Raw genomic sequence first — 23997 nt, 5'->3', positions numbered from 1 at the left:
AGAAAGGTGCAAGAGGTGAAAAAGAGGGCAAATGAGAGTTGGGGTGAGAGAGTATCATTATATTTTAGGGAGAATAAAAAGATGTTTTGGAAGGAGGTAAATAAAGTGTGTAAGACAAGGGAACAAATGGGAACTTCAGTGAAGGAGGCTAATGGGGAGGTGACAAGAAGTAGTGGTGATGTGAGAAGGAGGTGGAGTGAATATTTTGAAGGTTTGTTGAATGTGTTTGATGATAGAGTGGCAGATATAGGGTGTTTTGGTTGAGGTGGTGTGCAAAGTGAGAGGGTTAGGGAAAATTATTTGGTAAACAGAGAAGAGGTAGTAAAAGCTTTGCGGAAGATGAAAGCCGGCAAGGCAGCAGGTTTGGATGGTATTGCAGAGGAATTTATTAAGAAAGGGGGTGACTGTATTGTTGACTGGTTGGTAAGGTTATTTAATGTATGTATGACTCATGGTGAGGTGCCTGAGGATTGGCGGAATGCGTGCATAGTGCCATTGTACAAAGGCAAAGGGGATAAGAGTGAGTGCTCAAATTACAGAGGTATAAGTTTGTTGAGTATTCCTGGTAAATTATATGGGAGGGTATTGATTGAGAGGGTGAAGGCATGTACAGAGCATCAGATTGGGGAAGAGCAGTGTGGTTTCAGAAGTGGTAGAGGATGTGTGGATCAGGTGTTTGCTTTGAAGAATGTATGTGAGAAATACTTAGAAAAGCAAATGGATTTGTATGTAGCATTTATGGATCTGGAGAAGGCATATGATAGAGTTGATAGAGATGCTCTGTGGAAGGTATTAAGAATATATGGTGTGGGAGGCAAGTTGATAGAAGCAGTGAAAAGTTTTTACTGAGAATGTAAGGCATGTGTACGTTTAGGAAGAGAGGAAAGTGATTGGCTCTCAGTGAATGTAGGTTTGCGACGGGTGTGTGTCTCCATGGTTGTTTAATTTGTTTATGGATGGGGTTGTTCGAGAGGTGAATGCAAGAGTTTTGGAAAGAGGGGCAAGTATGAAGTATGTTGTGGATGAGAGCTTGGAAAGTGAGTCAGTTGTTGTTCGCTGATGATACAGCACTGGTGGCTGATTCGGGTGAGAAACTGCAGAAGCTGGTGACAGTTTGGTAAAGTGTGTGAAAGAAGAAAGTTGAGAGTAAATGTGAATAAGAGTAAGGTAATTAGGTACAGTAGGGTTGAGGGACAAGTCAATTGGGAGGTAAGTTTGAATGGAGAAAAACTCGAGGAAGTGAAGTGTTTTAGATATCTGGGAGTGGATTTGGCAGCGGATGGAACCATGGAAGCGGAAGTGAATCATAGGGTGGGGGAGGGAGCGAAAGTTCTGGGAGCATTGAAGAATGTGTGGAAGTCGAGAACATTATCTCAGAAAGCAAAAATGGGTATGTTTGAAGGAATAGCGGTTTCAACAATGTTATATGGTTGCGAGGAGTGAGCTATGGATAGAGTTGTGTGGAGGAGGGTGGATATGCTGGAAATGAGGAAATATGTGGTGTGAGGTGGTTTGATCGAGTAAGTAATGTAAGGGTAAGAGAGATGTGTGGTAATAAAAAGAGTGTGGTTGAGAGAGCAGAAGAGGGTGTTTTGAAATGGTTTGGTCACATGGAGAGAATGAGTGAGGAAAGATTGACCAAGAGGATATATGTGTCTGAGGTGGAGGGAATGAGGAGAAGTGGGAGATCAAATTGGAGATGGAAAGATGGAGTGAAAAAGATTTTGAGTGATTGGGGCCTGAACATGCAGGAGGGTGAAAGGCGTGCAAGGAATAGAGCGAATTGGAGTGATGTGGTATACCAGGGTCGATGTGCTGTCAGTGGATTGAACCAGGGCATGTGAAGCGTCTGGGGTAAACCATGGAAAGTTGTGTGGTGCCTGGATGTGGAAAGGGAGCTTTGGTTTCGTTGCATTATTACAGGACAGCTAGAAACTGAGTGTGAACGAATGTGGCCTTTGTTGTCTTTTCCTAGCGCTACCTTGCGCACATGAGGGGGAGGGGGTTGTTATTTCATGTGTGGCTGGGTGATGATGGGAATGAATAAAGGCATAGTTGAATTATGTACATGTGTATATATGTATATGTCTGTGTGTGTATATATATGTACACGTTGAGATGTATAATTTTTTTTTTCCGCTGTCTCCCGCGTTAGCGAGGTAGCGCAAGGAAGCAGACGAAAGAATGGCCCAACCCACCTACATACACATGTGTATACATACACATCCACATACAGCACACATACCTACCTATACATCTCATTGTATACATATATATACACACACAGACATATACATATATACCCATGTACATAATTCATACTGTCTGCCTTTATTCATTCCCATCACCACCCCGCCACACATGGAATAACAACACCCTCTCCCCTCATGTGTGCGAGGTAGCACTAGGAAAAGACAACAAAGGCCCCATTCGTTCACACTCAGTCTCTAGCTGTCATGTAATAATGCACCGAAACCACAGCTCCCTTTCCACATCCAGGCCCCACAGAACTTTCCATGGTTTACCCCAGACGCTTCACATGCCCTGGTTCAATTCATTGACAGCACGTCGACCCCAGTATACCACATTGTTCTCCAATTCACTCTATTCCTTGCATGCCTTTCACTCTCCTGCATGTTCAGGCCCCGATCACTCAAAATCTTTTTCACTCCATCTTTCCACCTCCAGTTTGGTCTCCCACTTCTCCTCATTCCCTCCATCTCAGACACATATATCCTCTTGGTCAATCTTTCCTCACTCATTCTCTCCATGTGACCAAACCATTTCAAAACACCCTCTTCTGCTCTCTCAACCACACTCTTTTTATTACCTCACATCTCTCGTACCCTATTATTACTTACTCGATCAAACCACCTCACACCCCATATTGTCCTCAAACATCTCATTTCCAGCACATCCACCCTCCTCCGCACAACTCTATCCATAGCCCACCACTTGCAACCATACAACATTGTTGGAACCACTATTCCTTCAAACATACCCATTTTTGCTTTCCGAGATAATGTTCTCGACTTCCACACATTCTTCAACGCTCCCAGAACTTTCGCTCCCTCCCCCACCCTATGATTCACTTCCGCTTCCATGGTTCCAGCCGCTGCCAAATCCACTCCCAGATATCTAAAACACTTTACTTCCTCCAGTATTTCTCCATTCAAACTTACCTCCCAATTTACTTGACCCTCAACCCTACTGTACCTAATAACCTTACTCTTATTCACATTTACTCTCAACTTTCTTCTTTCACACACTTTACCAAACTCAGTCACTAGCTTCTGCAGTTTCTCACATGAATCAGCCACCAGCTCTGTATCATCAGTGAACAACAACTGAGTCACTTCCCAAGCTCTCTCATCCACAACAGACTGCATACTTGCCCCTCTTTCCAAAACTCTTGCATTCACCTCCCTAACAACCCCACCCATAAACAAATTAAACAACCATGGAGACATCACACACCCTTGTCGCAAACCTACATTCACTGAGAACCAATCACTTTCCTCTCTTCCTACACGTACACATGCCTTACATCCTCGATAAAAACGTTTCACTGCTTCTAACAACTTGCCTCGCTCACCATATATTATATCTTAATACCTTCCACAGAGCATCTCTATCAACTCTATCATATTCCTTCTCTAGATCCATAAATGCTACATACAAATTCATTTGCTTTTCTTAGTATTTCGTATTTCTCACATACATTCTTCAAAGCAAACACCTGATCCACATATCCTCTACCACTTCTAAAACCACTCTGCTCTTCCCCAATCTGATGCTCTATACATGCCTTCACCCATTCAATCAATACCCTCCCATATTATTTACCAGGAACACTCAACAAACTTATGCCTCTGTAATTTGGGTACTCACTTTTATCCCCTTTGTCTTTGTACAATGGCACTATGCAAGCATTCCACCAATCCTCAGACACCTCATCATGAATCATACCCACATTAAATAACCTTACTAACCAGCCAACAATACAGTCACCCCCTTTTTTAATAAATTCCATAGCAATACCATCCAAACCCGTTGCCTTGCTGGCTTTCATCTTCCGCAAAGCTTTTACTACCTCTTCTCTGTTTACCAAATCATTTTCCCTAACCCTCTCACTTTGCACACCATCTCGACTAAAACACCCTATAACTGCCACTCTATCATCAAACACATTCAACAAACCTTCAAAATACTCACTCCATCTTCTCACATCACCGCTACTTGTTATCACCTCAACCATTAGCCCCCTTCACTGAAGTTCCCATTTGTTTCCTTGTCTTATGCACTTTATTTACCTCCTTCCAAAACATCTTTTTATTCTCCCTAAAATTTAATGATACTCTCTCACCCCATATATGTATATATATATTTATATACACAGAGGGAATGGTAAGAAAGAGGAAAGAATTGGTTAATAACAGCAAGGGAGCTTTAAAATATGCAGTGGCAAAGATATAGACAGCACTCCAGCCAATCAGTAATTGCAGGTATAAAAGAGCATGGAATGAATATAGCAAGAGAAGAACGGAGGAACAGAAAACTTTGAAAAGAATATTGTGGACAGGGCAGGTGAAAATCCAAAAGCTTTTTCATAGATTCATCAAGGGTCAGTTTCCTGTTAAGGAACATCAATTCAGGCTAAGGGATTCAGAGGGAAATATTATAAAGGATGATGTAAGGATATGTGAGGAACCGATTAACAAGCTTGAAAGTGTTTTCACAGTGCAAGAAACTATAGCCCTAATACCACTGAGATGGAATGAGGAGGATGCTTTGGAAATTATTGAGATATATGGAAAAGATATCAACAGAATGCAAACAGTACTTGATCCATACAAGGCCCATGATCCTTATGAGACTTCAACATATGTCCAAAAGATGTTTGCAGATATGCTAATTAAGGCACTTGCATTACTATTGAAGATGTTATTGGAGAGAGGCAGAGTGTAAAGAGAATGCCATTGAAAGGGCAGATGTCATACTTATAGACCAAGAATAGTTGCTGACTACAGACCAATCTTTCTAACAATTATTAATGTGTAAGCTTCTGGAAGAGATTGCTAGAAAGCAAGTGGAAGACATTTTATGGAGGACAAATAACTTAAGTGAGAGACAGCGTGGCTTTAGGGAAATGAATTTGTGTAACTAACCTGTTAAGAGTTCTACTAGAGAGTGAGGTCTGTTCTAGACAAAGGGAAGGCTAGGTGGACTGTTTGTATGTGGACTGCAGTTACTTTTGTCATGCAACGTCTTTGTGTCGAACAATTTATCTTTTCTTGCATAAAGAAAATTCCATTTATTGGATTACTTTTTTGTTTAGCCATCCTCTATAGCCTCTCAAGCATTCTTTTTAGCTTGCTTCTCATATCTCTAAGCTTTTTGTTATAATAAATATTCATTTGCTGATTCATAATGTGAACAACATGCTCCCCTAAAGTTTCGTGGTATTCTAATTCAGCCACACATTGTTTTTGTTTTGTTTATAATCATGCTCATTTTTGTCACCCTTTCATTCATATCTCAAGAATTCTGTTGAGACTTTGTTTTGATATTGACTTTATGAAAAATTCACTGAGTTATACATTATTTTGTTCTAGTGGAGAGGAAAACCTTGCTGCAGGACCTGCTGCCCATTATTGAACCATTCACAGGGCCTCTAACAGAGGTAAGATTACATGTATTCTGCTCTGGCTTTGTCTGTTGTGTCACTTCTTTTATGTTGATGTACTGTTTTCTACATGTTATATGTGGGAGTGTCTGATTATGAATATACATTTGGTACATAACCTTGGGGATAGGGGTGGGAGCAAGGGCATTGAAATCCCCTATTCCTTGTATTGAATATCTAAAAGTTGGAACATGAAGAAGCCATGTAAGGAGTGCTCATCCTCCTCAAAGTCATATGCTGGAGTAACTGAATGTGCATTTACATAACCATGATGAGACAAAGGGAGAGAAAATTAATGTATTTGAGGAGAGGAACCTAGCTCTTCTGGATCTGAGTGAAACTAAGCTCAAGGGGAATATTTGTTTAGGAATGTTCTAGCATTGAAGTATGGGGTTAGTGTGGGGGTGAGAGCAAAGGAGGAGGTGGCACTGCTACTGAAGGAGGAGTTGTAGGAATGTGTGAGTGTAAGGAAGTGAGCTCGACTGATGTAGGCAAAAATGAAAGTGGATTATGGGAGGAGGAAGAGTGTTACTGTAATGCACTTGGTTGTTAGAGGAGTGAGTAAGAGATATTAGTGTTTTGGTAGGAGTTAAGTGAGACACTCAGTAGTTTTTATATGAGGCATCAAGTATTAGTGATAGGTTGTTTGAATGCAAGGGTGGGTGATGTAGCTGCTAACTCTAAAAGGACCATGCAATGTTCAGTGAATAGGAAAATTATATTTTGTTGTACTATAAGGATTTTTTTTTTCTCCTGATGCTCAGTCATCTGTTTTAGATACTGCTTTGCTTAAATGAGAAATAGGGAACATGTATGAAAGACCATTCAAAAGAGCTTTAGTTTCTTTTTTCTGAAAGAAAATTATATAAATCAGGTTGAGGTGTGTGATTGTAACTAAGATGAGAAGAAAGGAGAGGTTGGTAATACATTTGAGGGAAGGAATGTTGATATTCTTGCTCTCAGTGAAACAAAGCTCAAGGATAAGGGGGAAGAATGGTTTTGGAATTCTTTGGGGCAAAGTAATAGACAAGAGTAAGGGCGAGAGTTCTGGAGGGGTAGCATTTCTGCTGAAAGAGGAGCTGTGGGATTGTGTGAAAATGGGTGGGGAACTTACCTTTAGACTGTTTGGTGTAGAAATGAGTTGATTGCAAGAGACAGGTGATTATTAGTGGTTATGCACCTGGCCACAAGAAAGATGAAGAGAGGTAATTGTTTTGGGAGCAGCTGAGTGAGTTTGTTGGGAGTTTTGGTGCAAGAAATTGGGTATTTGTGATGGGAGGTTTAGATGTGAAAGCAAGTAATGTGGCATTTGGGGCTGTAACTAGGGGGCATGTGGTATTCATCAAGTGAATAGAAACTGTGAACAGCTTGTGGAGTTGTGTGCTAAAAAAGGACTGGTGATTGGGATTCCTGTTTTACAATGAGAGATACACATAAGTATACACAGGTGAGTAGGAAAGATGGTTAGTGGGCATTATTGGATTATGCACTAATTGATAGGCTTGAAAAGAGAGATTCTTGGATATGATTGTGTATGTGGTGCAGTTGGTGGGATGTTATCATTACCTGATGGAAGCAAGAGTGAAGATTTATAGAGGTTTTTGGAAAAGATGCAGTGACATGGGTGAGAAGAGGATGGTGAAAGTAGTGTGCTTGAAAAAGGGACTTAAGTAAAGAAATACCATGAAAAACTGTAGGATAAGAGAAGGTGAGTGTAAACAAAGCTATAGGGAGTGAGAGTGGATGAAGAATGGGGGGTATTTAGGGATGCATTGCTAACATATGCAAGAAAAGTGTATGGGAGGTAGGCAGGTGAGGAAAGGTAATGTGATGGGATGATGAAATGAATTTGCTAGTGAAAGGGAAAAGAGGGGTGAAGAGGTAGGTCTTACAGGGGAAGAGGGCAAGTGATAGGGAGATGTACAAGAGAAAGCATTATGAGGTCAAGAGGAAGGTGCAGGAGATGAAAAAGAGAGCAAATGAGAGTTTGAATGAAGGAGTATTAACAAACTTCAGAGAGAATAAGAAAATATGGTAAGAAGTTATTAGTTTGGGGAAAAATGAGAACAAAGGGGAGTGAAGGGAACAAATGGGGAAGCGGTAACAAGTAGTGATGAGGTGAAGATACCAAGGGAGTACTTTGAAGGATTGTTGAATGGTTTGATGATTAGGTGGCAGTTGTAGGATGTGGTTTGGGAAGGTATTCACAGCGATAAAGTCATAGAAAGTGTTTTTGTGAATAGAGAGGAGGTGGTGTAAGCCTTGTGTAAAATGAATTGTGGCAAGGATGGTGGAGTGGATAGTATTGCCTTTGAATTTCTAAGAAAGATAGTGACTGTGTTGTTGATTGGTAAGTTAGGATTTCCACTGTATGTATGTGTCATGATGAGGTGCCTTAGTGTTTGAATTACAGAAATATTAGTTTGTTGAGTGTACTTGATAAGTTGTGTGGTTTCAGGTGTTTACTTTGAAGAATGTGCATGTGAAATACTTAAGACATGCAGAGGTTTGTTGTCATTTTAGATCTAGAGAATGTATATGATAGGGTTGATAGAGATAGATGCTTTGTGGAAGGTTTTATGAATATATTGTGTAGGTGGAAATATATTAGAAACAAAGAAGAGATCTTAACAAGAGAGCAAGACGTGTGAGTGAGTAGGTTGAGAGAAGGGTTCATCTTTCATGGTGAAAGTTGGTCAGCAGCAGGAGCATGTAATGTCACCATGGCTGTTTCATTTGTTTATGGACGAGATGTTGAGAGAAGTGAATGCAAGGGCCTTGGAGAGAGGGGCAGGTATGCAGTCTGTAAGGTAGAAGGGTGGCCTGAGAAGTGAGTTGTTGTTTGTTGAGGACAAGATTTGTGGCAGATTCAAGTAAGAAATTGGTGCCTTAGTTTAAGAGCGTGTATGAAATGAGAAAGGTGAAAGTACATTTGAATAAAAGCAAGTTTATTCAATTTAGCAGTGCAAGGAGTCATGTTAGTTTAAGTATGACTTTGAAAAGGGAAAACATGGACAAAATGAAATGTAGATGACTGGGTGTAGAAAGCATGAAAGTAGAGTGAGTCATAGGGTGGGTGAAAGGGTGCATTGAGGAATGTATGGGAAGAGGTTACTATCTGGGAGAGTGAAAATGGGTATATTTGAAGGCATATCAGTCCCAACAATGTTGTGTGGCGTATTGCAGAGAGTAAATGTGTTGAAAATGAAATTATTTAGGACAGTATGTAGTGTGGGGAAGGTTGATTGAGTAAGAAATGTAGGGGTAAAAAAGAGGTGTGGTAATAAGAAGATTATGGTCGAGATAGGTGAAAAGGGTGTACTGAAATGATTTTGGACATATGGAGAGAATGAGTGAGGAGAGGTTGACAAATAGGATATATGTGTCAGAAGTAGAGGAGACAGGGAGAAGGATGAAAGGCATGCATGGGATAGATTGAATTGGAGTGATGTGGTATACAGGGGTGATGTGGTGTCAGTGGACAGAACCAATGCTTTTGAAGCAGGTGGGAGAAATCCCAGAAAGGTCAGTGGAATATGGTTGTGATTAAGAGGCCTTGGTTTCGGAGCATTGCACATGACGGCTAGAGAATGGATGTGAGTGAATGAGGCCTTTTCTTCATCACTTTCTGGCACCGACATGGGAAATGATGAACAAGTATGAAGAGAGAATCAATATAGGAAGATGTTGATTACATGCATGGTGAGTTTATCATTCCGTTCCAGTAAACCCATCATAAGGTGAAAATATACAATACGGTTGTTTACATTTGTGATCATATGCCTGACTGGAAGCTGTGGCTCGCTGCTGCTGCGCAGTTTATTGCTAGCCTGGAAAAGATCAAAATTCAAATTTCTAAGTACGTTTTATACTGAATACGTATCGATATTGCACCATCATAAAGTCGAAAAATCATCTAACTATCACAAGTTGAGGACTGTCTGTATTGTAATGGTTTTAGGAAAAGAGGAATTGACATGGTTACGAAGAGGGTAGTGAAAGTGAGGAAGCATGTAAAGGAGGATTGTGTGCAGAGATAAGAGAGATTGAGATTAGAGAATATACAGAACTAGGGGAAGCAGTGCTTACATGTGCACTTGAAGTGTGTGGCATGCAGAAGGTGGAATGTGGGCATTTGAGAAAGGATAGAGAATGTTAGGATGAGGAAGTAAAGGCACTGGTATGAAAGAGAAAAGAGATGTATGGGTTGTACCTGCAGAGAAGAACTGTGAGTGATTGGGATATATACAAGAGAAAGTGGCAAGAGGCAAAGTGAAAGATATAAGGGTAGAAAAGGGCAAATGAAAGTTAGGGTCAGGGAATTTGGCAAACTTTGGGAAGAATAAGAAAGTGTCTTAGAAGAGGGTGCATAGCATTAAGAGAACAGGAAAACAAATGGAGACATCTGGAAAGGGAACAAATGGGGAAGTGGTAGCAGGCAAAAAAAAAAAAAAAAAAGAGGCAATGAGATGTAGTGAGTATTTTGAAGGACTTTTGGATGTGTTAGGTGATATGGTGGATTCTTTAGGTAATGATTTTTGTAAAAAATTTTATGTGGCCATTTATTTCATATTACAGACATCAGTTTGTGAAGTGCCAGGTGGCAACCATGTGGTACTCTATTGTTCAGACACCTCAACACTGTCTGTCAAGCTTTACTCTAGTGGTCTTGTGTCAGCAGCTGTTGAGTACTACACAGATGAGGTTAATGAACACAGGATTGTTAATGATGTAAGTACTGCATTATATATTACTGTACACTGTAATAGTATCTGTTTTATTTTCAGAGATTCTTAGGTGTTAGAAATGTTGGATATGATTTTTGAAATGCATTGGTTGTATCCTGTGTGTGATTTTGAATGTGTACTTGAGTATTGCAGATCTGAAAATTGGCATTCTGAAATAATTGACTTAACTAAAGATTATATGTATTCAGAACTCCTCCAAAACTTCTTGAAAAAGTAAGTTAGCTCTACAACTGCTAAAGTTATCAAGTCAGCCACCACACAATATTGTTAGCACTAATTGAACTAGTGTGTACCTCCAGTCATATCTTTGGATTATTTCTTAGACAATTGAATTATCCCTTTTGCAGTGACAGACAAGAACACTAACATACCTTCATCATGGTCTTCTTCAGCAGCTGTAAAGAAAAATGATTTTTGGCATTGAAGAAGTAGACTTGATATGATGGATCAAGCAGGGTTGAAGTTTTTGTTTTACTGTGATTAGCTTGTAGGAATGAAGGATAAGAACACAGCTTTTGTTTTTATTATTATATTTTTTATTATATTTATTTATTTATTTTGCTTTGTCGCTGTCTCCTGCGTTTGCGAGGTAGCACAAGGAAACAGACGAAAAAATGGCCCAACCCACCCCCATACACATGTATATACATACTCGTCCCCACACGCATATATACATATCCATACATCTCAATGTACACATATATATATACACACACAGACATATACATATATACACATGCACATAATTCACACTGCCTTTATTCATTCCCATATATATATATATGTATTTTACTTTGTCGCTGTCTCCCGTGTTAGCGAGGTAGCGCAAGGAAACAGACGAAAGAATGGCCCAACCCACCCACATATACATGTATATACATACACGTCCACACAAGCAAATATACATACCTATACATCTCAATGTATACATATATATACACACAGAGACATACATATATACACATGTACATAATTTCGGTGCATTATTACATGACAGCTAGAGACTGAGTGTGAACGAATGGGGCCTTTGTTGTCTTTTCTTAGCACTACCTCGCACACATGAGGGGGGTGGGGGTTGTTATTCCATTTGTGGCAGAGTGGCGATGGGAATAAATAAAGGCAGACAGTATGAATTATGTAAGTGTGTATATATGTATATGTCTGTGTGTGTATATATATGTGTACATTGAGATGTATAGGTATGTATATTTGTGTGTGTGGATGTGTATGTGGGTGGGTTGGGCCATTCTTTTGTCAGTTTCCTTGCGCTACCTTGCTAATGCGGGAGACAGCGACAAAGCAAAATAAATAAATAAATAAATATACATATATATAATTCATGAGGTATACGTGCTACCTCGCTTATGCGGGAGACAGCATCAGAGTATAAGAAATAAATATACATAATTCATACTGTCTTCCTTTATTCATTCCCATTGCCACTCCGCCACATATGAAATAACAACCCCCTCCCCCCACATGTGCAGGAGGTAGCGCTAGGAAAAGACAACAAAGGCCACATTCCTTCACACTCAATCTCTAGCTATTATGTAATAATGCACCGAAACCACAGCTCCCTTTCCACATCCAGGCCCCACAGAACTTTCCATGGTTTACCCCAGATGCTTCACATGCCCTGGTTCAATCCATTGACAGCACATCGACCCCGGTATAGCACATCGTTCCAATTCACTTTATTCCTTGCATGCTTTTCACCCTCCTGCATGTTCAGGCTGCGATCACTCAAAATCTTTTTCACTCATCTTTCCACCTCCAGTTTGATCTCCCACTTCTCCTCGTTCCCTCCACCTCTGACACATATATCCTCTTGGTCAATCTTTCCTCACTCATTCTCTCCATGTGACCAAACCATTTCAAAACACCCTCTTCTGCTCTCTCAACCACACTCTTTTTATTACCACACATCTCTCTTACCTTATTATTACTTACTCGATTAAACCACCTCACACCACATATTGTCCTCAAACATCTCATTTCCAGCACGTCCACCCTCCTCTGCACAACTCTATCTATAGCCCACGCCTTGCAACCATATAACATTGTTGGAACCACTATTCCTTCAAACATACCCATTTTTGCTTTCCGAGATAATGTTCTCGACTTCCACACATTCTTCAACGCTCCCAGGACTTTCACTCCCTCCCCCACCCTATGACTCACTTCTGCTTCCATGGTTCCATCCGCTGCCAAATCCACTCCCAGGTATCTAAAACGCTTCACTTCCTCCAGTTTTTCTTCATTCAAACTTACCTCCCAATTGACTTGACCCTCAACCCTACTGTACCTAGTAACCTTGCTCTTATTCACATTTACTCTCAGCTTTCTTCATTCACACACTTTACCAGACTCAGTCACCAGCTTCTGCAGTTTCTCACCCGAATCAGCCACCAGCGCTGTATCATCAGCGAACAACAACTGACTCACTTCCCAAGCTCTCTCATCCACAACAGACTGCATACTTGCCCCTCTTTCCAAAACTCTTCCATTCACCTCCCTAACAACCCCATCCATAAGCAAATTAAACAACCATGGAGACATCACACACCCCTGCCGCAAACAAACATTCACGGAGAACCAGTCTCTTTCCTCTCTTCCTACATGTACACATACTTTACATCCTCGATAAAAACTTTTCACTGCTTCTAACAACTTGCCTCCCACACCATATATTCTTAATACCTTCCACAGAGCATCTCTATCAACTCTATCATATGCCTTCTCCAGATCCATAAATGCTACATACAAATCCTTTGCTTTTCTAAGTATTTCTCACATACATTCTTCAAAGCAAACACCTGATCCACACATCCTCTACCACTTCTGAAACCACCCTGCTCTTCCCCAATCTGATGCTCTGTACATGCCTTCACCCTCTCAATCAACACCCTCCCAGATAATTTACCAGGAATACTCAACAAACTTATACCTCTATAATTTGAGCACTCACTTTTATCCCCTTTGCATATGTACAGTGGCACTATGCAAGCATTCCGCCAATCCTCAGGCACCTCACCATGAATCACACATACATTAAATAACCTTACCAACCAGTCAATAATACAGTCACCCACTTTTTTGATAAGTTCCATTGCAATACCATCCAATCCCGCTGCCTTGCCAGCTTTCATCTTCTGCAAAGCTGTTACTACCTCTTCTCTGTTTACCAAATAATTTTCCCTAACCCTCTCACTTTGCACACCACCTCGACCAAAACACCCTATGTCTGCCACTCTTTCATCAAACACATTCAACAAACCTTCAAAATACTCACTCCATCTCCTTCTCACATCACCACTACTTGTTATCACCTCCCCATTAACCCCCTTCACTGAAGTTCCCATTTGTTCCCTTGTCTTACGCACTTTACTTACCTCCTTCTAAAACATCTTTTTATCCTCCCTAAAATTTAATTATACTCTCTCACCCCAACTCTCATTTGCCCTCTTTTTCACCTCTTGCACCTTTCTCTTGACCTCCTGCCTCTTTCTTTTATACATCTCCCAGTCATTTCCATTATTTCCCTGCAAAAATCATCCAAATGCCTCTCTCTTCTCTTTCACTAATAATCTTACTTCATCCCACCACTCACTACCCTTTCTAATCTGCCCACCTCCCACGCTTGTCATGCCACAAGCATCTTTTGCACAAACCATCACTGCTTCCCTAAATACATCCCATTCCTCCCCCACTCCCCTTACCTCCTTTGTTCTCACCTTTTTCCATTTTGTGCTCAGTCTCTCCTGGTACTTCCTCACACAAGCCTCCTTCCCAAGCTCACTTACTCTCACCACTCTTTTCACCCCAACATTCTCTCTTCTTTTCTGAAAACCTCTACAAATCTTCATCTTCGCCTCCACAAGATAATGATTAGACATCCCTCCAGTTGCACCTCTCAGGACATTAACATCCAAAAGTCTCTCTTTTGCGCGCCAATCAATTAACACGTAATCCAATAACGCCCTCCTATCCATCTCTCCTACTTACATACGTATACTTATGTATATCTCTCTTTTTAAACCAGGTATTCCCAGTCACCAGTCCTTTTTCAGCACATAAATCTACAAGCTCTTCACCATTTCCATTTACAACACTGAACACCCCATGTACACCAATTATTCCCTCAACTGCCACATTACTCACCTTTGCATTCAAATCACCCCCCACTATAACCTGGTCTCGTGCATCAAAACTACTAATACACACACTCATCTGCCCCCAAAACACTTGCCGCTCATGATCTTTCTTCTCATGCTCAGGTGCATATGCACCAATAATCACCCATCTCTCTCCATCCACTTTCAGTTTTAACCATATCAATCTAGAGTATACTTTCTTACATTCTATCACATACTCCCACCACTCCTGTTTCAGGCATAGTGCTACTATTTCCCTTGCTCTTGTCCTCTCACTAACCCCTGACTTTACTCCCAAGACATTCCCAAACCACTCTTCCCCTTTACCCTTGAGCTTCGTTTCACCGAGAGCCAAAACATCCAGGTTCCTTTCCTGAAACATACTACCTATCTCTCCTTTTTTCTCATCTTGGTTACATCCACACACATTTAGACACCCCAATCTGAGCCTTCAAGGAGGATGAGCACTCCCCACATGACTCCTTCTGTTTCCCCTTTTAGAAAGTTAAAATACGAGGAGGGGAGGGTTTCCAGCCCCCCGCTCCTGTTCCCTTTAGTCGCCTTCTACGACACGTGAGGAATGTATGGGAAGTATTCTTTCTCCCCAGTCCCCATCTATCCCCTAAAATGTAATGATACTCTCTCACCCCAACTCTCATTTGCCCTCTTTTTCACCCCTTGCACCTTTCTCTTGACCTCCTGCCTCTTTCTTTTATACATCTCCCAGTCATTTCCATTGTTTCCCTGCAAAAATCATCCAAATGCCTCTCTCTTTTCTTTCATTAATAATCTTACTTCTTCATCCCACCACTCACTACCCTTTCTAATCTGCCCACCTCCCACGCTTCTCATGCCACAAACATCTTTTGCGCAAGCCATCACTGCTTCCCTAAATACATCGCATTCCTCCCTCACCCTCCTTACGTCCTTTGTTCTCACCTTTTTCCATTCTGTACTCAGTCTCTCCTGGTACTTCCTCACACAAGTCTCCTTCCCAAGCTCACTTACTCTCAGCACTCTCTTCACCCCAACATTCCCTCTTCTTTTCTGAAAACCTCTACAAATCTTCACCTTTGCCTGCACAAGATAATGATCAGACATCCCTCCAGTTGCACCTCTCAGGACATTTAACATCCAAAAGTCTCTCGCGCACCTATCAATTAACACGTAATCCAATAATGCTCTCTGGCCATCTCTCCTACTTACATACGTATACTTATGTATATCTCTCTTTTTAAACCGGGTATTTCCAATCACCAGTCCTTTTTTTAGCACATAAATCTGCAAGCTCTTCACCATTTCCATTTACAACACTGAACACCCCATGTACACCAATTATTCCCTCAACTGCCACATTACTCACCTTTGCATTCAAATCACCCATTACTATAACCTGGTCTTGTGCATCAAAACCATTAACACACTCATTCAGCTGCTCCCAAAACACTTGTCTCTCATGATCTTTTTTCTCATGTCCAGGTGCATATGTGCCAATAATCACCCATCTCTCTCCATCCACTTTCAGTTTTACCCATATCAATCTAGAGTTTACTTTCTTACACTCTATCACATACTCCCACCACTCCTGTTTCATGAGTAGTGCTACTCCTTCCCTTGCTCTTGTCCTCTCACTAACCCCTGACTTTACTCCCAAGACATTCCCAAACCACTCTTCCCCTTTACCCTTGAGCTTCGTTTCACTAAGAGCCAAAACATCCAGGTTCCTTTCCTGAAACATACTACCTATCTCTCCTTTTTTGTCATCTTTGTTACATCCACACACATTTAGACACCCCAATCTGAGCCTTCGAAGAGGATGAGCACTCCCCGCGTGACTCCTTCTTCTGTTTCCCCTTTTAGAAAGTTGAAATACAAGGAGGGGAGGGTTTCCAGCCTCCTGCTCCCGTCCCCTCTAGTCGCCTTCTACAACACATGAGGAATGCGTGGGAAGTATTCTTTCTCCCCTATCCCCTAGGATATATTTAGCCATAATAGTCTTCAGTACAGCAGGAAAAGAGATTGGGTATTAGAGATGGGTGACTCTAATGTAAGGGTTAGTAATGTGGCAGTTAAGAGTATGATCTGGGGACATGGGGTATTCAGTGAGGTGAATAGGAATGGTGATAGGGAATATCTGGTTTAAAAAGGACATATATATGTGGGTGAATAAGAAAGATGGGAAGAAGGCATCATTGCTTTACATAATGATTGATAGGAGTGAAAAAGAGGGACTCTTGGGTGTGAATGTGTTAAGAAGGGCAGCTGATAGGATGTTTGAACATTACAAGTGGTGGGAAGAGTGAAGATTTAAAGGGGATTTCAGAAAAGAGGAAATGATATGAGTGAGAAGAGGATTGTGAAAGTAAATGAGTTTGGAAAAGAGAGGTGTGTGAAAAAATATCAGGAAAGATTGGGTGTAAAATAGCAAAAGGTGAGACAATATAGGAAAAGGAGGGGGTGCGGAATGGGAGATATTTAGGAAAGCAGTGCTGGCATATGCAAGAGGAGTAAGTGCTTGGCATTTGAAAGGTGGACAGATGGAAGGGTAGTGAGTGGTGGGATGACGAAGTAAAGTTGCCATTGAAAGAGAAAAGAGAGATGTATGAATGGTGTTTAAAGGGAAGGTGTGCAAGTGAAAGTCATGGAAAATCATTTTGAGGAGAGAAGAGGTGTTGAAAGGCATAAGATGCAGTGTAGCAAGGTGACTAGAGTGGATGGTATTGCAGTTTAACTTCTTGATAATGTGATTGACTGTGTTTTTGATTGGTTAGCCAGGATTTTCATTGTAAGTTTGGATCATGTAGAGATACATGAGGATTGGCAAAATGCATGTCTTGTGCCATTGTATAAAAGTAGGGGGGGACAAAGGTGAGCATTTGAATTATAGATGTATAAGTTTGTTGAGTGAACTTGGAAAGTGAGGTGATTAAGAGAGGGTGAAGACATGTATAGAGCATGAGAATGGAGAGGGACATTATGGTTTCAAGAATGCTAGGGGTATGGATTAAGTTTTGCCTTAAATAATGTGTATGAGAAATACTCAAAGAAATGGGATTTGTGTGTGGTATTTATGGATTTGGAGAAAGCAGAGAGCTGAAGAGGTTGTTCTGAAATGGTTTGAACATGTAGAGAGAATGAGTAAGGGGAGGTTGACAAAGAATATGTATCAGAATTGGAGGGCAAAGGGAGATGGTGAGACCAAACTTGAGATGGAAGGATGGAGAGAAAAATATTTTGAGTGATTGGGGACTGAACATGCAGGAGAGTGAAAGGTGTATGTGAAATAGATTGAACTGGAGTGATGTGGTGTGCAGGGGTTGAAGTGCTGTCAATGGAATGAACAAGAGCATATGAAGCAGCTGGGGAAACCATTTAAAGGTCTATGAGGTCTGGTTTTTGTGCATTACACATGACAGCTAGAGAATGGATGTAAGCAAATGAGGCCTTGTCTTAATCTGTTTCTGGTGCTTCCTTGCTTGTGCAGGAAATATTGAACAAATATAAAAAAGGAAACTACTGTATAAACTGAATTTCATTGAAAATATAGACTCATAAGAGCAATTGCGCTACCTCGCAAACGCGGGAGACAGCAACAAAGTATTAAAAAAAAAAAAAAAAAAAAAAAAGAGCAATTGATTTATTTATTATAAAATTGACTTCAGTACTTTATAAATCTGGCTTTCTTCCCTGATCATACTATTACTTTATGCTTTCTCTGATGATTTATGGATGACTGACATTTCATAGTTTTGCCATCTGTGTTGCTAGTGATGTCTGTGGGTATGATATGGAATAATACCTGTGGGTAAGATATGGAATTATTTATCAGCTGGAAATTTAAGACATCATGGCCAAAATCTTTGCCACTCTACTAGCATTTCATATCTCTCATAGCAGACAAGTGAACTGGTATGTCAGCCATAGGATTAAATTTGTGTTCTTATAATTTCCTCTAACATTTCTTAGGCATTTATACTGTGTCCTTGGTGCTGTAATTATATATCTTATCTTGGAGTAGTAGTCAGCCATCCTGACTGTGATGCATTCATGGGCCAATCATGGTTAATTCTATATAGGTTAGAATCCTGGTTACAGTGTCAATTAGTCCACCAATTTGTTCATCATCCTTTTAGGAATGGTTAGTTTATTGGATACCGAGCTTAGGATAGGGTATTTATATATTATATCTTCAAACATGCCTGTTTTTGTCCTCCCAGATGTGAATATCCCAAGAGGGGCAGCTGGTGGGATGTCTGATGATAACTTGGAGACGAATGTGAAGGGTTTTAGGGGCTTTAGGAAAAGAGAAAATGATAGCCCATGGGAAATGATAAGGGTGTGAAGAGGGTTGTGAAAGTGAGACAGGTTAGTTAGGGTTTGAGTTTGAATTGAGAAAAATTTGAGAAAGTGAATTGTTTTAGATACCTGGGAGTGGACATGGCAGTGAATGGAACCATGGAAGTCGAGGGGACAAGAAGAAACCTCAAGAAATGTATCCAATGGATAACATACGCAGTGCATTTAAAAAGATGATTTTTGACATTTCCTTGCTGCAAATTCATCTGTCATATTTCTGGCTTTGCAGCCAGTTAAGATATTGGCTTTTGTAGTCACTCTGTCATTTTTGTGGTGGTGTGGGGTCAGACATCTATTCTTTGTTTCCTGGCGCTACCTCGCTGAGCAGCGATTATGTATAATTGATTATATATTTTTTTATTATACTTTGTCGCTGTCTCCCGCGTTTGCGAGGTAGCGCAAGGAAACAGACGAAAGAAATGCCCCCCCCCCATACACATGTATATACATACGTCCACACACGCAAATATACATACCTACACAGCTTTCCATGGTTTACCCCAGACGCTTGACATGCCTTGATTCAATCCACTGACAGCACGTCAACCCCGGTATACCACATCGCTCCAATTCACTCTATTCCTTGCCCTCCTTTCACCCTCCTGCATGTTCAGGCCTCGATCACACAAAATCTTTTTCACTCCATCTTTCCACCTCCAATTTGGTCTCCCTCTTCTCCTCGTTCCCTCCACCTCCGACACATATATCCTCTTGGTCAATCTTTCCTCACTCATTCTCTCCATGTGCCCAAACCACTTCAAAACACCCTCTTCTGCTCTCTCAACCACGCTCTTTTTATTTCCACACATCTCTCTTACCCTTACGTTACTAACTCGATCAAACCACCTCACACCACACATTGTCCTCAAACATCTCATTTCCAGCACATCCATCCTCCTGCGCACAACTCTATCCATAGCCCACGCCTCGCAACCATACAACATTGTTGGAACCACTATTCCTTCAAACATACCCATTTTTGCTTTCCGAGATAATGTTCTCGACTTCCACACATTCTTCAAGGCCCCCAGAATTTTCGCCCCCTCCCCCACCCTATGATCCACTTCCGCTTTCATGGTTCCATCCGCTGCCAGATCCACTCCCAGATATCTAAAACACTTCACTTCCTCCAGTTTTTCTCCATTCAAACTCACCTCCCAATTGACTTGACCCTCACCCCTACTGTACCTAATAACCTTGCTCTTATTCACATTTACTCTTAACTTTCTTCTTCCACACACTTTACCAAACTCAGTCACCAGCTTCTGCAGTTTCTCACATGAATCAGCCACCAGCGCTGTATCATCAGCGAACAACAACTGACTCACTTCCCAAGCTCTCTCATCCCCAACAAACTTCATACTTGCCCCTCTTTCCAAAACTCTTGCATTTACCTCCCTAACAACCCCATCCGTAAACAAATTAAACAACCATGGAGACATCACACACCCCTGCCGCAAGCCTACATTCACTGAGAACCAATCACTTTCCTCTCTTCCTACACGTACACATGCCTTACATCCTCGATAAAAACTTTTCACTGCTTCTAACAACTTTCCTCCCACACCAAGTGTTTTGGGAGCAGCTGAATGAGTGTGTTAGTGGTTTTGATGCACGAGACCGGGTTATAGTGATGGGTGATTTGAATGCAAAGGTGAGTAATGTGGCAGTTGAGGGAATAATTGGTATACATGGGGTGTTCAGTGTTGTAAATGGAAATGGTGAAGAGCTTGTAGATTTATGTGCTGAAAAAGGACTGATGATTGGGAATACCTGGTTTAAAAAGTGAGATATACATAAGTATACTTATGTAAGTAGGAGAGATGGCCAGAGAGCGGTATTGGACTACGTGTTAATTGACAGGCGTGCGAAAGAGAGACTTTTGGATGTTAATGTGCTGAGAGGTGCAACTGGAGGGATGTCTGATCATTATCATGTGGAGGCTAAGGTGAAGATTTGTATGGGTTTTCAGAAAAGAAGAGTGAATGTTGGGGTGAAGAGGGTGGTGAGAGTAAGTGAGCTTGGGAAGGAGACCTGTGTGAGGAAGTACCAGGAGAGACTGAGTACAGAATGGAAAAAGGTGAGAACAATGGAAGTAAGGGGAGTGGGGGAGGAATGGGATGTATTTAGGGAATCAGTGATGGATTGCGCAAAAGATGCTTGTGGCATGAGAAGAGTGGGAGGTGGGTTGATTAGAAAGGGCAGTGAGTGGTGGGATGAAGAAGTAAGAGTATTAGTGAAAGAGAAGAGAGAGGCATTTGGACGATTTTTGCAGGGAAACAATGGAAATGACTGGGAAATGTATAAAAGAAAGAGACAGGAGGTCAAGAGAAAGGTGCAAGAGGTGAAAAAAAGGGCAAATGAGAGTTGGGGTGAGAGAGTATCATTAAATTTTAGGGAGAATAAAAAGATGTTCTGGAAGGAGGTAAATAAAGTGCGTAAGACAAGGGAGCAAATGGGAACTTCAGTGAAGGGCGCAAATGGGGAGGTGATAACAAGTAGTGGTGATGTGAGAAGGAGATGGAGTGAGTATTTTGAAGGTTTGTTGAATGTGTTTGATGATAGAGTGGCAGATATAGGGTGTTTGGGTCGAGGTGGTGTGCAAAGTGAGAGGGTTAGGGAAAATGATTTGGTAAACAGAGAAGAGGTAGTGAAAGCTTTGCGGAAGATGAAAGCCGGCAAGGCAGCAGGTTTGGATGGTATTGCAGTGGAATTTATTAAAAAAGGTGGTGACTGTATTGTTGACTGGTTGGTAAGGTTATTTAATGTATGTATGACTCATGGTGAGGTGCCTGAGGATTGGCGGAATGCGTGCATAGTGCCATTGTACAAAGGCAAAGGGGATAAGAGTGAGTGCTCAAATTACAGAGGTATAAGTTTGTTGAGTATTCCTGGTAAATTATATGGGAGGGTATTGATTGAGAGGGTGAAGGCATGTACAGAGCATCAGATTGGGGAAGAGCAGTGTGGTTTCAGAAGTGGTAGAGGATGTGTGGATCAGGTGTTTGCTTTGAAGAATGTATGTGAGAAATACTTAGAAAAGCAAATGGATTTGTATGTAGCATTTATGGATCTGGAGAAGGCATATGATAGGGTTGATAGAGATGCTCTGTGGAAGGTATTAAGAATATATGGTGTGGGAGGAAAGTTGTTAGAAGCAGTGAAAAGTATAATTAATATGTATAATTAATAAATTTCTGGTGATAGTGTAGAACATTTTGTTAATTTTTTTGCCATTAACACTGTGGGAGGGTTGTCTTGTCTGGTTGACACCATCCAGGTTATGCTATGTGAAGCATATGTACAGGATAGTTGTGGAGTGATTGGGTCTAAAGCCATGCTTTGGGTGAGATTGGGATACTATGTTTGATTGTGTTGGGGATCATTTTTTTGAGGACTATGGGATATTTTTTGATGATAGGTGGTGCAGTAGGGAGAAGGGTAGTTTGGGGGTTTGCTGTGTCCCAGGACGGGTGCTGTGTGGGCAAAATACCAGATTTTTAGAATTTTGTTTGAACCTGGGTGTAATTGAAAGAAGTCTGTAAGTGCTCATTTCTGTAAGGCTCAGTTATTTCATTGTGAAAGTTTGATATGTCGTCAGAAACTGATGCAAGGTAAATCTTTGTGGTTTTGATTGGATATATGGTGTCAGTAGTAGTGAAGAATGGATTAGCAGTTGTAGGTGTGAATTTTATTTATTGTGTTTCAAAGTTGGACTCTTTAGGTCTTTCAGTTTGTCATATTAGGGAAGAAGTGCTATTTTGCATTTGCTTTTCAGTTATAAGGTTTATGACAATGTTGTTTAGGAATTGCATGTTTTTGTGGTCTTTACTAATTGTGGATGGTTTTGTCTGAGCATGATTCTTTGCTTTATGAGGTTTGTAACTCAGGGAAGAAATTTGGGACATTGCTTTTATGTTGCTGTAGTGTCTTGGTAGGCAGCCAGCAACCAGGAAGGTACACTACCTGTATCACCCACCAGAGTATTGGGAGGGTTAGTGCTGGCTGCGTGATGAGTCAGCATTCAGTGGTTGTCAATATGCACACCTCTGACCCAGGTAGCTGTCTTTTCTTTCTGCCCCACCCATACAGGGACTACTGGCATTCCATCCACAAACACAGAATCTCCTTGTCACACATAATACTTGACAACACATAACTCACATAGCTCGTTCTTCATCATTCTAGATTTTCCTGTGTTGAGCACTGTGTGTTAGCCCTGCCTTTTGGCCTAGTGGTAGGAGTAGTAGATAGAAAAAATAGAGAGGAGCATTTAGGTAGGAGCATTACTTAGAAACATAAGTTAGAAATTGTTGGTAGGAACATTAGGTAGGAGCCTCTGTAAACACTGCGCTAGACTTGCCCTCAGCCAGTGGCCTGTTAAGGGTGAGGCACCGAAGGTTAAGAAACAGCACTAGCTAAGCCTTCAGCCAGTGGCCTGTTAAGGGTGCAGCACTAAAGGCTAAGAAGCGGCACTGGAGTTCACTAGTATGGAGACTATTGCCATGGCCACCCCTGTGAGGGTGTTCCAGAGAGAAACGGGTGTCAGATATAGATAGATGGATAGTTAATGATGAAGACAGATGGAAATGGTAAGGGGCTGGAAATCTTCCACTCTTATATTATTGCACATAGAATGGAGCAGAAGGAATGAAATGATTTTTTTTCTCCAAAGGCTCATTTCTTGATGCTATCTTGTTTTAGGAGGAAAGTCTAGATTTTAGCCAACCTTCATGAAGTGGTGCCAGGGACAGATGAATAAACAGCATTGTTTGTAAACATCCATTGTTTAATTCCTGTGTACATGAATAAGTCTAACATCTTCTGTCAAATCTCACAAGTAACTCCATGGTTTACCTAGATCGTCTTGTGTGCCGTGTGCTCTAGTTCAAAGCCTCCTCATACAGGATGTTGTTTAGTTCCTCCTATCCAGTGTTTGACTCTTGCCCTTTATAATGTTCAGGCCCTGATTCTCTGAAGCCTCCATTATTCCATGGTAATGACCATGAGGAGAGGGATAGAAAAGTGGTAACAAACAGTTGAAAAGGGGATG

At 41.1% G+C, this 23997-nt stretch overlaps 1 protein-coding gene across 5 annotated transcripts in view; it reads left to right on the top strand.

The window, feature by feature from the left end:
• The window catches only part of LOC139750783 (spermine synthase-like), a 140088-nt gene that overhangs the window by 9096 nt on the left and 106995 nt on the right, over positions 1 to 23997 (top strand). For all 5 annotated transcript variants that reach the window (XM_071665520.1, XM_071665517.1, XM_071665519.1 and 2 more), the window contains 2 exons: positions 5616 to 5683; positions 10265 to 10417. In XM_071665520.1, coding sequence (XP_071521621.1) covers positions 5616 to 5683; positions 10265 to 10417 — 221 coding nt within the window. The remainder of the gene's footprint in view (positions 1 to 5615; positions 5684 to 10264; positions 10418 to 23997) is intronic.

The sequence above is a fragment of the Panulirus ornatus genome, chromosome 10, assembly GCF_036320965.1.
Source record: "Panulirus ornatus isolate Po-2019 chromosome 10, ASM3632096v1, whole genome shotgun sequence".
In the NCBI taxonomy this organism is placed as follows: domain Eukaryota; kingdom Metazoa; phylum Arthropoda; class Malacostraca; order Decapoda; family Palinuridae; genus Panulirus; species Panulirus ornatus.
The sequence above is the reverse complement of the archived record's forward strand: the minus strand, read 5'-3'. Positions and strand labels throughout refer to the sequence as shown.